This window comes from Sesamum indicum, linkage group LG14, assembly GCF_000512975.1.
Source record: "Sesamum indicum cultivar Zhongzhi No. 13 linkage group LG14, S_indicum_v1.0, whole genome shotgun sequence".
Lineage (NCBI taxonomy): Eukaryota > Viridiplantae > Streptophyta > Magnoliopsida > Lamiales > Pedaliaceae > Sesamum > Sesamum indicum.
Genome location: NC_026158.1, coordinates 3034167 through 3050348, shown reverse-complemented (window position 1 = coordinate 3050348; position 16182 = coordinate 3034167). Strand labels below are relative to the sequence as shown.

Sequence of the window (16182 nt, the reverse complement as noted above, 5' to 3'; positions counted from 1 at the left end):
GCGAAAACTTATATTTAACTAAGACTAATTAATATTCATTATAATTTTACATATAACCAAAAAAATTGTCACTATTTTTAGTTGTAACAAATATGTCAACGTCGCTTATAGAAACAACGGTTAGTAGACGTTAAATTATTGTGGCTAATTAGTATCCGCCACTATTTTTTACTTTTAATCATGATAATTTGTCATGGTTAAAAGGGTAAATTACAACAACATCTCTTGAGATTTGGCATAATTACAAATACTCACTCGTTGATTGAAAAATTACAAATACCCTACTAATTTTAACAGTCGTCTAACAATTAGCTCAATCCGTTAGGTTTTCATTTATTTTTTATGGCTCTGACCAAAATGCCTTTGTAGATTAAAAATTATAATTTTATTTATTTTTTTATTTTTTTAATTTTTTTAGGAATTAAGTGAATAATTATTTTATAATTTTTTAAAAAAAAATTCATCCACCCCGTTTGATTTTTTTATAATTTTTAATTTTTTTAAAAACTAAAAAATATATACTGTAAGGGCAAAGTTGATAATTTCATACCTCCATCCAAGAATTACATAATTTCATCAAATATTAGGGAGGCATTTGTAATTTTTCAAACAATAAAAATATTTGTAATTATGTCGAACTTTAGAGAAGATCGTTGTAATTTACACTAATTAAAAATTATATTTCTTTTAGTATATGACATCGAAATCCATACCACCACCATTGCTTCAAATAACATAAAGAAGTTCTTATGACATTGTCTGACTGTATTTTGCTTATTGTTTACATTCATAGTAAAATATATATATTAGAGAAAAAAAATATTAGAATAATAATTTTAATATTATTATTAATTAGACATAGTAAATGATAAGAATTTTTACTCTATCATAAATCATAATAATGAGTTTTATAATTTTAATTAGCACAATTATCTTACAAAAAATTTTCACTTGCGTGTCACTAAAAATAATTAGTGACGGCTTAATAACCAAATAATTTTATTAGAATAGATTGTTGTTGTAGATTTTCACTAATTAAGTGTCCATAAAATAATTTTTTTGTATAATTTTTATCAGTAATAATTATATTGTGATAAAATTATAGCTGTTACTTATTATCAAAATGCACAGTTGACCGAACTGGACTAGTCCGGCCCAGGATCGAATTAAATTGATAAAAAATAGGCTAGGTTGGCCGAGGCCCGTTTGGTCCTAGGTCGGGGCTACTGTGCCATTTCTTTTTATAAAAATAAAGCATAGCGTATGAGTTTCATCTTATTCTCCTAAACTAACTTCTTTTATAGATTCCTTTATACTTTTGAAACTCTAAAATATTATATTTATTGTTCTACTTGTAAATTTTTTGCACTTTAATTCATTAATATCTAAGTTTATTTTTCAAGGTTTATTTTAAATTATTTTTAAATTTATTATCAATAAGTTTATTATCGTAAGATTGTTCATCAAACTATTATTTAAGTTCATTATATAACTTTTACTATTATTTTTCTAGTTATTATATTTTGAGTGATTTAATTTATTATTTCTTTTAATTTATAATAAAACCATAAATTTAAACAATTGTTCAAAAGAAAACTTCTATTTCATAAAACAACAAAAATAAAATAGGCACATTCCAGCTTGATCCAGGCCTGGTCCGATCCTGGTCTGAGCCTCGATCGGGTCGGTTTATGGGTAGGGTCTGAGTCTATAAACGAAACCAATTGGAGCCCATTTAAAGTTCCAGGACCACCAGGATCGGTCATGAACAGTAGTGGGCTGGCTCTTTTCCGGACTAGTCTGTGTCGGTTCTGAGTCGGCTCGACCCACTGTGCACCTTAACTTAACTCGAACACTTTAGCCTCCAAAAAATCAAAGCCCAACGACATTTTTACCGAAAAATGATCAGAAGGCCCAAACTGAAATAAAAACTAAAATTTAAAAATGTTAAAATAAAAAAATAAAGTTAAATAACTAAAATAATTTTAAATAAAAACTTTAGTAACTATAGGTAGCATTTACCCTTAATTCTACCAGAGTTAATAAATGGACACTTACTGATATAAATAGGTGTAAGAGTTGTCACTGTCATTATAAGTATAATGATAAATAATGTGTTATCATTTTGCCTATTATTCCAAGCACCAATGGACAAAAGGCTAATAAATGGTTTTACTTGTTCAACTTGGCTTTAACCAAATTAAAATTGAGTGAAGCATTTAAAGCATGATGATGAGATGTATCCTTCTGTCTTACTGCCCCATTATTACCTCATTCATAGCTTTCCATATAACTTTTTTTGGATAAATTATATTTATATCCCCTAAAATTAGGTTCGGATATATAAATATTCTCTGTTATTCGTAAAATAATAAGTATATTTTTTGAAGTTCTATTGGTAATTACAATTATACTCTCTATTCAAAGACGAAAGTTTACAGAAATATCCTAAAAAAATATTACACTAACACCCCTCAGGGGATGTATTTATAATTTTACAAAAAATAAGGGGACCTAACCTCAGATCGTCAATGTAATTCATCCTGATTTTTTTTAATGAGCAACTTAAATTTGTGAAGTTTGTCGTTTCCGTATCCATTCTAAGTGTATGTATAGGTCAATGGGGCCTAATTTAGTTGCATCGGTTATGGATTTTCACTAATGGTTAGATATTCATTTATTTGAATTATTGATGTTCGTTTACTGTAATAGTAGTTCTTAGTTAGTTTTACATATTAAAATATTTTATGTTAATAATTGGCGTATATTACCTTTGAGACCTAGCTCAGTCGGCGAAACTAAACTCCGACCTTAGAAGTCGTGGGTTTGAACCCCACTAATGCGTGGGACACTATTCTACTTCATAGTAAGTGTTTGTCGTTCTACTGTAATAGTAGTTGTTTTTAAGATATAATTATCTGATATTATCTATCAGTGTATAGATAATACAATAGTGCATAGAGAGAGAGAGTGGAAAAGAAGGGGGGGGGCTGCACTTGTACGTACCAGTACTCTTTTATCATTTCCTCCGTTTTTGGTGTGTTCATAAATGACTAGTATCTTCAAGTCTTCTTTCTTAAATCTGGATGCTTCCTAGGAAAGACTTGGCTCGGTCTTAGTTAAGACAATGGTAAAGTAGAATAACGCTTTTTATGGATATAGAGGAGCAGTTCGTTCACTGATTACACGCTTTATCAATAAATTCAAAATTATTTAAATCAACTCACAAATAATTCTTTTTCGATAATTTTTTAAATAATATATCAGTTATAATATCATTTACAAAATGATCTAATGAAACTTAACATATTCGATAACAATCGAATTTAATATTATAAAACTTTAAAATTCAATTTTATCACTTCAAGTTTTCAAATAAGCATTATTGCCAATCAAGATATTGCAAATATACCTAGCATGATAATGTATTTTTATAACTGATCATTTAATTATTTATTAAAAAATAAATTTAGTTGAAGAACTACACGATAAGTAATGTTTTTAAATTTTTTTGAATTTGTTCATTTGAATATAGATCAATTGAAAAATAATAATTTAATTAAGGTAAATTACAACGACCATCCTTGAGGTTGGCATAATTACAAATACCCGCTCATTGTTTGAAAAATTATCAATACCCCCTGATTTTAACTGCTATCTAACAATTAGCCCAATCCGTTAGGTTTCCATCTATTTTTTTGTGGTGGACTAATCAAAATGTCTTTGTGGATTAAAAATTATAAAATTATTTTTTTTTATTTTTTTATGACTAAGTAGATAATTTTTTTTATAATTCCATTCAAATTTTTTTTATAAGTTTTTATTTTTTTAAAAAAATAAAAAATACAGCAACGGTAAAGTTGATAATTTCATACATCCATCCAAGAATTACATAATTTCATCAAACATTAGGGGGTATTTTGTAATTTTTTAAATAATAAGTGGGTATTCGTAATCATGACAAATCTCAGTGGAGGTTGTTGTAATTTACCCTTTAATTGAATTAAGTTAAAAAAAAATATTTTTCGGGTCCGAATTCTGTATTTAGACCTATGGATATTGATAGGTAGAGACCCAATCCAAACATAATCCATATTATTTTAATGAATTTGGGTCTAATAATATTTATTTGTTGTAATTTACCCATTGACACACCTAGCTGGAATCAAGAAAATATAGGAGTGTCTAAGTGGAAAGTGAAGTTACTCAATCGCCCTTAAAAGAAGCGGAAAAATATAGCTATAGTAAATGAAGTGCTGGGGCAAAATGGTCAATTGATAAACTTACAATAATACGAACCTGGGAGGAGAATGATTTTTAGGGCGAATCTAAATAGATTCTAGATAATAAAATATTAGATTATACTAGGGGCAGAATTGGAATATGTTAAAATTTTGTGTTATCAAATATGTCAATTTATGTTATTAATTAAAATAAATCGATTATAATCATTTCTGTCTAATGTCAATATCTAACGAAGATCATTACAACAACCATACTTCGATCAACAATATCAAATAAATTAAATCTAACAAACAATGATTATTGCAGTAGAAACAACACCTACCATACAATGAAAACATCTCACAAATAATACGGTATTCGAACCCACAAACTCTAAGGTCATAAAATCTCATCTTTACCAACCGAGCTAGACTTTATTGGTCTACGTGAAGTGAAGAAGGACAACACTTAGACGCTGTTTGGATGAACTTACATGTTTATCCAAACTATGGTGGTTGTGATTGAGCAATTTTCCTTGTACGTAAGAGAACAAAAACCCTTTCAATCAACGTGACGTTTCTTTCCATGTCTCGTTTGGAACAAGCTGGAATCGGCCAAACCACGAGAAAGTGTGAATTTTACTTGGAAAATTGCTTTTCTCCTCTCATCTACCCTAATTAAGTTAAGTCGTATCATAACTAATCTTATCCATTTCAAGTTTTGCCAAACAATCCCTAACCATACGTATATACATATTAATAAGAATCTAAATTGATTGACAATATCGATTCAAATTGAAGATAAGATTTAATAATTATATCAAATTGTCATATTCTCTCAAATCAAAGGAATGGGATTGCAAGAACCAAATTAAGAAGGCTATGTTGAAATTCCAGTTAAACCCCTTAAAACCTGCAGCTAAAATTAATGGGCCAACTAAGAACATGGGCAGAAACGTAAATTTATCGGTTTAAATGTAATATACCCTTTCGAGATATGTAAAATGAGCAAAAACTCCCATGTAAAAAAAGAATTAGCCAATTATCCTATGCATTTTGAAAAATGAAGTAAGTTATTTCCCTAATGTTTAGATATGGGGTAATTTATTTTATTTTCAAAACACAACGGGTAATTTCACTATAAAAAATTGAGTTTTCGGTACACTATAAATGACCACGGTAAAAAAATCGTGGTAAATCAATACTATTAACCACGAATAAACCAAATCAAATCAAAAATTTATTTTTTTTACCACAATTAATCAATATTCACCATAATTTTTAGTCGTAGCTAAAATATTTACTATTTAGAATTACCGGCATAATTTCTATGCTGGTCTAGATTGTAAAATCATATATAATAGTGATTGGGCATACTCAATTTGCGTGCATAATTTAAGTTTTTACTTTATTTGTTTAATTGCAGACAAAAAGAATGATAAAATAAATAACTTATCGAAACTATTAAAAATATTTTAATTTTAAATCTTATTGAGTGAAAAATGATTGGAGATAAAGTGATCAAAGAGAATGTTATTTTGTGAAAAAAGTCCATGTGTTTGAGGGTATTTTAGTCAATGGATAATTTGTCAATCAAAACTAGTTATTCTATGACCCTCACACTTAATAAATAACACCAGTTGTACGTGACACATTCGATGTATTTTCAAATAAAATTAAAATAACTAAATAGCATTTATTAATCACTTTTTTTCTAGAAAAACATGATATATAAAAATAATTATGATAAAAAAATAAATCATTTTTAAAGAGAATATCTGGAGTAGGAGAAAGAAAAGAAATATTAATTAAAAATAAATAATTATTTAAAGAAATAGAATTTATTACTTGTATGTAGCGGACGGAATACGGAAGTTACTGGGTGGAAAAAATTAAAAAGAAAAACAGCATACGAAAAATAAGAAAGACACTAAAATAGTGCTCTCTCTTAATACATAGTATAGATATTAGTAATCAAAACATGCTCGATTCATATGTAAACTTTAGATTTTTATTATATTTATTTAATTATACGAAGTAAAATTAAGAAGAAATGAATAACTTATAAGAATAATAAAAAAGTATTGATATTTTAAAGAAATGTTGAAATAATAAAGCCCCTCCCAGTTAATATATAGTATAAATATATAATAATTCGAAAATAGCAAAACACCTCGCACGTGCCGGGCATGGTGGTGCACGTGCAAGATTTTGTTGCACTGCACCAAGTCCACCACAGCAAAACCCACAAGCATGGAAGAAATGGACGTCCAGGATTGTTTGCATCCGGGGTCAAATTTTTCAAAAGGATGGCCCACAAAAGTGGTCCATGAGAGAACCAGTCATCTCCTGCCCACATCTTAATTAATACTAAACACACACACCACATACTAAACACACATAAAGTTTATATAAAGATGGGAAAGGGATTTGTGCAAGTCATAGTTTAATGAAAAGATCAAACACTTTGTTCCTCCCCCAATACACCCTTTATCTCCCTCCCACAATGATAATGACACCTCAAAAAAGGCATTTTAATTGTGTTGTGAGGCCCTCAATTGACCATTTTGCCCTCGAGTGCCGTTGGGCGAAAATAATTTTAAAAAATCTTTATTTATTTTCGGTTATTTGTTTAATAAATGTCATTCATCGTATGCCATCTTTTTTTAAAGAGTAATTATATTTTTCTTTTTTGAGGTTTGGTATAATGATATATAAACTCTTTGTAGTTTGGGGAAATTATATCTATGACGTTGAAGTTTGCTTCCGTCTAATAAATAAGTCCATTTACTAGTTGAAATTAATTGAATTTGCCGATATTAATAAAAAAAATGCAAACTGAATGAAAATTGATATTTACTCTCGATTCACTTATTTCTGATTTATTGCACGTTAAATAATTTTTTTTCCAACTGAGCTACCCTTATAACTAAACTCCTCACATGTTAACGCGTAAAAACGTATGAGGGTATTTTGGTTATAAAAAAATTATTTGACCTGTAATAAATTTGTAATAAGTCATGGGGGTAAATCTATATATTTTTTTTAATTTTTTTATTGATATCAACAAAATTTGTGAATTTTGACTAATCGGGAGACTTACTTATTAGATGGAAGCAAACTTCGAGAGTGTAAAATATAATTTCTTAAATTACGGAGGGAAGCAATATAATTCTCTCTTTCTTTTTTATAATGCATATGATTATATTATTACAGTAATATTTGCATAAATTAATTAATATATCAATATGTTCATTAATATTTTTTCAATAACAATAATGAAATAATTGAAAATTGAAATTATAAATTTTAATAAAATTATATACAGTTAAACAAATACCTATATATCTGGTGACATTCAATTGCTTGATTTTGTACTTGATCATGGAGCAATGACTATTTTGCCCTTGAGAGAAATAAATTTAAAAAAGGTTCAATTGTTTTGGCTTATTGGTTCAAAAATGTCATTAATTGTGTGCCATATTGTTTGTTGAAAATCTTGAGTAATTATTTTGGAAAGATAGGTAAGCATTTATGTTAATTATTATAGATAGATAAAAGACCAAATATTCTTGTTAGTCCCTCATCTTTATTTTTTTTATTTTATTTTTAGTCTTTTATTTCTCAAATATATTGTTATAATCCCTTATATTTTAAATAGATTTTACTACGGTCCCCTGATCGTTAAGTTTTAATTAAAGTTGATGAAATATTTCACTGAGAATGGTCAAATTGTAAAACTTATATACTTTAATAAATTGCCAATTATTAAAAAATATAATGTACTTTAATAATGTTATTTTTTATGACTAAACAAAAAATCAAAATATTAATCAAACAAATACTAATCATTCAGAAAAAAATTCAAATGCGATGAACATATTTTACTTCTAAGTATTAAAAAACAAAACATCAATCAAAGAGAATTTGCATGAATTTCAATTCACATTTTGTCTTTTTTCAGATTTTTTTTTTCATATTGATTATAATATTTTATTATTTCTATGATTTTTCTATCATCTTTATTTCTCAACATTTATGAGAGACTCGTTCTTCAGAAACTTATATTAAAGGTTAAATTCAAAAGGCATTGCGAAATTTAAAGAATTGAATATATTCAAGTCGTATAATTTATTAAATTTATTTTTTTTTGAAAAAAATCATAGTTGTTTTATTAATATTTTGATTTTATTTGGTTAACAAAAAACACTATTGCACTATATATTTTTTTTAGTTGTTGTCAAATTATTGAAGTATATAAGTTTTTTTTTTTTTTTTTGGCTTTCAATTTTACTTCTCATTAGTGGAATAGTCCATCCATTTTAATTAGATTAGGGACTATAGTGACATCTATTAAAAGGATGAGGGACAATTAGGGAGCATTTGAGAGATGATGGACTAAAATGAAATAAAGAGTATAAATGAGGTACTAATAAAGATATTTTAAATTTGAGAGACAATTATGTTGGAATGGGCATACATAGATTCATGATTCATCATTCAATTTCAACTTATTCCCCCCCCCCTCCCCCAATAATTTTAACAAATAAAACTTTTGATCTATAATGCACTGACGCTTTAAACAATATTTGATGCAGTGTCCAACACGGATCCGATGGAAATAGTTTCGACATACATGTAACTGACAATACGAATTTACAAGTAAAACATTTAAATTTGCATTTATTCATCAAGTTTAATACAAGAAAATATGCTTGGAACGATGATTCTTACTAACAAGCTCAAGCCCATTGTATATGTATATTTACATGTTATAACTACAATTTATACGTTGTAAATAATTGTATCGGAATTTAGTCGTACCTTAAAAATATTATAAATTCAACTCTTTATATCCGTATCATATTGTATTTGTACCGTGCATGATCGACTTTGATATTCACTTATTATCAGAATAAAGAAATACATTTAATCTTTAAAATCCACAAACTATGGATTTTAATCTTTGCATTCATGCAGCATCCTTCCTGTCTTTATTTGGACAATCATATTACAATATTAAGAGAAGGAATCGACAATGTACCTTCAACTGTTATCAATTCTATTTTTTTTCGAAAAAAGAAAAAAGTGTCAAAGTGTTGCAATTATCACAAACAGAAAAGGGAAAGAAAAAACATTTTGGGAAATGCGATTCCTTCTATTTATATATCTGATATACTGCAAAAACGGAAAACAAGGTAATGAAATCGCTTTTCAATTATAGAGTCTTAAATTTTCAAATTTACAAAAAAAAAATAAATGAAAAAGACATCACTTTAATAGCATATTTTCAATCTCAGAACAAGATTTGCAAAATCTCAATGCTTTATGATTACATTTTCAAAATTATTGTAATTAATTCCTAACTTTCTATGTACAAAAACTACGGGTTATTAAATTAAATATAAATAAGAGACGTCATCGATCTGAAATCCGCTAGTATAAGGATTGGTTTATTATAATAATAATTATTTATTTAATATAATAATAATTGTTAGTTAATTATTAAGATTTGGTGTTGATAATTAGTGAATTTTGTTGATAATAAAAAATTATTTATAATATAATTATAATCGATTCAGTAACAAAAAATAAATAAAAATTGGAGAATTAATTGTATTTTACTCCCCCTACAAACCCTTCATATGCAAAAAAGCGACTTTAAAAAGAATTTCATTGTCTTAGTAACAAAAATTTTTATTTGTCACAATAATAATTTTTGTAATTTTAATAGTGATTTAAAAATTGCTAATGACAGAAAGTTGTATTAAACAATTAGTGACACAACATAGCGGCGATCTAGTGATAATAAATAATTATTGGCAGTATATTGTGGCATAATTAAGTTGTTACTATAGATGTGTCATTAATTATTTATAATAACAAATTTTGTGAACAAAGTTTTTCACTAATATTTAGGATAAATTATAATGAGCTACCCTGAGATTTTTGACATAATTACGAATACTCCTCTTTTAAAAAATTATAAATACCCTTTTAATGTTTGATGAAATTATATAACTTTTGAATGGAGAGATGAAATCGTCAAGTTTTTTTTTATTATTATTTTTAAATATAAAAAAATTATAAAAACATCGAACAAGGTGAATGCAATTTTTTTTTAAAAAGATTGTAAAAAGTTGTCCACTTGATCTATAAAAAAATTTAAAATTGTAATTTATAGATAACAAGGGCATTTTGGTCAATTCACCACAAAAAGTGGATGAAAATCTAATAAAGATTAACTGATTGCCCTAGTTGTTGAACAACTGTTAAAATTAAAAGGTATTAATTTTTTCTCAAACAATGATAGGGTATTTGTAATTATGATAATTTACCATAATAATTATATAGTGTCAATATCAAAATTTTTCATAAGTTTAGAGGGTCACATTGCCTTTTTCATTAAAAAAAGTCTTTAAGTATTATTATTTTTTACAGGAATCTGTTGTATTTAACCCAAAAATGAGACGACATAGTGAAAAACAAGTGTTTTCATATCGGGTACAACATATATGATATATATATTTTATGAACACTAGACGTTATAACAGGTCGTCCCTACGTGCATATAGTAAATAATACCTCTACGTTTTAAAATATATTATACATAAAAACAGAATATATAAATCAATATATCACATTAAAAAAAATAAATATAAGTAATAAAAGAAAATTAATTTAAGAATACTATCGACAAAAAAAAATTAGTGTAGTGGTATCACAAATCATTATTTGTGAGTTAAAAAAATCTTTTTTTTTTAAATATTACTATAGATAAATAGTATAGACATATAGATAATAATAGAAATTTGAGTCGGGGGTAATTAAAAAATATATAAGAGATATTTTTGGTAATTCAAAAAATCAATGTCACATTATAAGTAATCACTCTTTATGCGTAAATGTAAGGTTTTTTTTATTAGATATATATATAAAATATTTCATTAAATAATATATATATGTGATTTAAATTTACCAAAAATATTTTCCCAAGTAAGATAAAAGAACATAACGTGGCCATACATTCTCAAAGCCAAACAACATTGTGGGTGCCATTCCAGTTCTGACGGTCAATCCTCACGACTCTCTGTGTGTTCACATTTCAATGTAAAAAAAAAAAAAAAATTACTATGAAGAAGTAAGGGGCAGATTTGTAATCTTAGTCACAAATCCTAGATTTGCTGTTCCCTCCTTACATCTAAAAGTTGACTCTCTCTCTCTCTCTCTCTCCTCTCTTTCTCTCTCTTGTTGCTTCATTTTTCTTTCCTTTTTCTTTTATTTTGGCCCTTTTCTTTTCGGGTTATTTCACTTCCGCCATTTATCTAATTTTCTTGCTGGAGCTATAAATGCAGTTCTCTGTGCACCTCATTTTTGCTTTCACTTTACTATTCTCTCTCTCTCTCTCTCTCTCTCTCCCCCTCTCTGTCTCTGTGGTTTCCTCCATTGCAAACCAAGCTATTCTTTTGCCAGCTTTTCCAATGTGCCTCTCTCTCCTCCACATTTACAAAACCCCACCTACCATTTTCACCCGACTCTGCCTTTATTAGGCATCTCCCAACTCTTTTAATTCTTTCCGCCATTAAAATAAGGCTCTGCTCACTTACAAAGATTAGATTTTTGTCTGGCATTGTTTTAGAAGAAAAGAAATTTGCTTTCCCATTTTTTGCATTATGTTATCGTTTTCTTGAATTCTCTTTGGCCCACTGCAGGCCACACCCCCTTTCTACTTCTAAACTACTCCTCTTCAGCTGCGTAACATTCTTTTGGGCTATTCTTGTTTTCTTTTATTTCCTTTCTTGGTTTTCATTTGGTGGGTTTTTTTGTTTGAATTTCATCTCGCATTGGGATTCTATGCTCTCTGAGCCTCTGTTGATACACGCAAAAATAGTGCCTTTTCTTTGCTTCTTTGGGTTCTCAAGGAAGAAGATCAAGGGGTTGAGTTCAGATCACTTGCCAAGGTGACTGGTTCTTCTTCTTCTTCTTCTTCTTCGGTTTGATTTTGGTTACGCTCCCATCTCTTTTATTTTGTCTATCTTTAATTTGCTTGGATGATAAGTCATTCTTGTTGTCATTTTGCTCTCTTTTAACCCCCCAAAGATTTTGATTTGGGATTTGGTGTGAATTGTCAATGTTTTGGGTTCAAGGGTATGCCATTCTGTTGGATTTCTGAAATACAATGACTTGTGTGATGATTTTGACTTTTACATGGTTTCTCTGAGGAAAAAGCTTTGTTTGATTGGTAAGTGTCTTGAACATGCGTGTGCCTGATGATCTGGTCACTGTTTTCCTGGAATGTATATGTAAATTTTATGCCTTGACATAGTAAACATTCACTGCCTGCTCTGGGTTTTCCATGCCTATGCTGCTTCTTGATTTGGTTGGGTTTGCTTTGGAACTCATTACATGTAGCAGTAATTAAATTAATACTATAAGGAATTCCTATGGGTGCTGGGACTGAATTGCCGAATTAGGATTGTGACGTTTGGTTTTTGCAGCAACTGCACTAGATACCGAGGAAGGTTGAGTCAATATGATTGATAATCAGAACTGCATTAGATACTGAGGAAGGTTCAGTCAATATGATTGATAATCTTCAATAGAGATTTATATTTTGTGCTTTATGGTTATGTTACTTGTTTGTGGGATCCAGGATTCGATGGATTAGTTCCTATCGAGAACTTAGGGACAGCAGAATTTCTCCTCACATCCAATTTGCAGAAGATGTCGTCCGGAAGTCTAAACGCTGAGTTATCGAAGAAATATGGGGGTATAAAATTATGGGTTCTGATCGGCATATCTGTTGGTGCATTTATAGTTCTAATTCTGGGGATCCTATCAATATGGGCCATGTTTCGAAGAAAATCTCGGAGAACCTTGGACAAGAACTCTCTTTGCCGAATCCCTAATGTTTCAAAGGAAATCAGAGTTGATAGAGTTGGGGATCAAAGCACAAATGATCATCCAGAAACTTTATTCTTGAATATAAATGATAAATCAAGTGATAAGAACTCAGAGAAGATAGTTCATTTGGGCAGGAGTAGATCAAGTGATGTTGATAATGTCAGTCAGTGCAGTTCAATATATCATCATGAAAGGGCCTGTAGTTCTCAGTCAGGAGAGGAAGGAAGTTCTGGTAATGCCAGAAAACAATCTTCTTTGTCGTATGGGCTCGTGATGCCATCACCATTAATTGGTTTGCCGGAAATATCTCATCTTGGGTGGGGCCACTGGTTCACACTTAGGGATCTTGAGAATGCAACAAATCGTTTCTCACCAGAGTGTGTTCTCGGGGAAGGTGGCTATGGAGTTGTTTATCGAGGAAGATTGGTCAATGGATCAGAGGTAGCGGTTAAGAAACTTCTTAATAATCTGTGAGTATCCATTTTTATGTTTAAACTTCTCTGAAGTTTGTCCACATCGTCATAAAGTGTGTTCATACTGTGTATAATCGAATGGCAAATTATGTTGCAGTGGCCAAGCAGAGAGAGAATTTAGAGTTGAAGTGGAGGCCATTGGCAATGTTCGACATAAGAATCTTGTTCGGCTTCTTGGCTATTGCATAGAAGGAATTCAGAGGTTAGCTTGTTTACTAGATAAGAGTTGATAATCAGGTTTTAGATCGTATGGCTTCTCGTTTTTATGTGGTTGTCAGATGTTAGATTTAATTTTTTATGTCTTTTTGTTGACTGTTTTTATTAATTCACTTTTCTTAGCTGTCATTGTTTTGTTTTTGTTTGAAGGATGTTGGTTTATGAGTATGTAAACAACGGCAACTTGGAACAGTGGCTCCATGGGGCAATGAGACAACATGGCACCCTAACATGGGAAGCCCGTATTAAGGTTCTGCTTGGCACTGCAAGAGCGTAAGTGGATTCTAACTAGACTCCAACTGTGAACTACTTGAAAATGCTTTTCTCTTTTTCCTATAAGCAACCAACTTTTGATAAAAATAATTACAAAGTCATCTTGTCTTGATAATTGTGGGCTGGAGACTTTCAACATTTCATACCGCCCAATTCGAAGTTTGTCCTTGCGATCTTCATTAATGATTCTTATTTCACATAGAGCATGCATGCCAATGAACAATTTGACACCTAACTCAAGCATGTTTAACAGCTATTGAAGTGCACCATCTGTCTCAGTAACATGTTACCTAAAAATTTTGACTTTGCAGACTTGCTTATTTGCATGAAGCTATAGAACCAAAAGTTGTTCATCGGGACATAAAATCTAGCAACATCTTGATTGACAATGAGTTCAATGCAAAAGTTTCTGACTTTGGTTTGGCTAAGCTCTTGGGATCCGGAGAAAGCCATATAACAACAAGAGTGATGGGAACATTTGGGTATGTCAGTATGTCTGCTTTTCATCTCCTTCGTCGCTTGTGTTTTTTTCATAATATCTTTTTAGTGCAGTTGGTATCAGTTAAGGATTTTCATAACTAGGTGTCCTTGTGGATTTCAGTTATGTGGCTCCTGAATATGCAAATACTGGCTTGTTGAACGAAAAGAGTGACGTCTACAGTTTTGGTGTTCTCCTGTTGGAAGCTGTTACTGGAAGAGACCCTGTCGACTACAGTCGTCCTGCCAATGAAGTACCATATTTACTTGTTTTTTTTTTCCTTTAAAAAATGGGAACGCATACCTCCAAGGACTGTGAGTGAGTAATCTTGCAAATCCTTCAGTAACAAGCAATAACGGTTTATGTGGCAGGTTAATCTTGTTGAGTGGCTGAAAATGATGGTTGGAAACAGAAGAGCAGAAGAAGTTGTTGACCCTAACCTTGAAGTTAAGCCGACGACTCGTGCCCTGAAACGTGTGCTTCTAGTTGCACTTAAATGTGTCGATCCTGATGCTGAGAAACGCCCAAAAATGAGTCAGGTTGTTCGGATGCTCGAAACCGATGAGTTTCCTTATCGTGAGGTGAGCTTTCCACCTCTAGCTTGGAGTTCATCTAAGCAATGTAGGTTGCTTGTGTTTTTATTTCTGCATGCTGTCTCTGTATTTTCCTTGATCATATGAAAGAAGTACTATAAACAGACGTATGAGCGTAATAAATTCATCGTGGTTGCTTCACCACTGAAATTCTTGTCATTGATGATAACATAATTTACAGTGGAGGATTTCTCCAATGCTCTTCAAAATGACTATTGCAACTCGCTGAAGTATCAAATGCTTGTGCATATATGGCGGCTTTTACACTGTTCTTCTCATGTCTTTCTTCTTCGTCGTTTTCATTGTAGCCTTACAATATCCGTGTCCCTAAAGGAGAAAAGAAATACCCACAATCGCAGTATCCAGTGAAGATTTTCTTAACTAACTATAGTTAGCACAATTGTGATATCCACAATGGCCAATTATTTCGTTTCTACTCAATTTTAACCGCTCAATTTTTTCCAAAATATGGATTATGTAATAGTTTGCCGTTACCATTTATGAACCTACTATTTAGTAGTTCTGGCGAATGTTTAAACCATCTTAATCAGATATAGGACATACACGGATTGAATCTCAGACAAATTGTTAGTGTTAACCTAAAAAGAACTTCTTGTCTGCCCTTAATTCAAGTAGAATAGGTTGTACTTACAACTAAGTCGAGAGTTGATTATAAAGCCCATTCTTATTGTCGTTTATTGTGTGGGTATCTCATTTTGGTCACTGTTATTAATGGGATTACCTGTCATTGTATTGAGTTAATTTATCTGTAACTCGAAGAACTTTCAATGGTTTATAGCCCTGAAACAAGCTAAAGGAAGGTTTGTAAATAGACTCATAACACTAGTGGTTTCATAATCTTCACCTGATTTCATCTTTGTGCTTGGAAGTTACATATGGAAGACGATAGATACTCGAAGATGAGATATAGCAAGAGTCGTATCTCAACTTCCCAATTTTCTTGTCTGCAGGATAGAAGGAGTAGGAGAAGCAGAACAACAAGCATGGATGTCGAATCTATG

At 30.2% G+C, this 16182-nt stretch overlaps 1 protein-coding gene across 3 annotated transcripts; it reads left to right on the top strand.

Annotated features, from left to right (window-relative positions):
* Nucleotides 11549-16182, top strand: LOC105177061 (probable receptor-like protein kinase At2g42960; the record flags this gene model as incomplete). 3 transcript variants are annotated; one of them, XM_020698858.1, is given in 9 exon segments in its annotated part: nt 11549-12184; nt 12722-12794; nt 12877-13597; nt 13698-13802; nt 13967-14089; nt 14401-14571; nt 14691-14820; nt 14939-15148; nt 16132-16182. In XM_020698858.1, coding segments are annotated over 7 exon segments (1440 nt in total), but the record flags the coding sequence as incomplete, so codon positions are not given.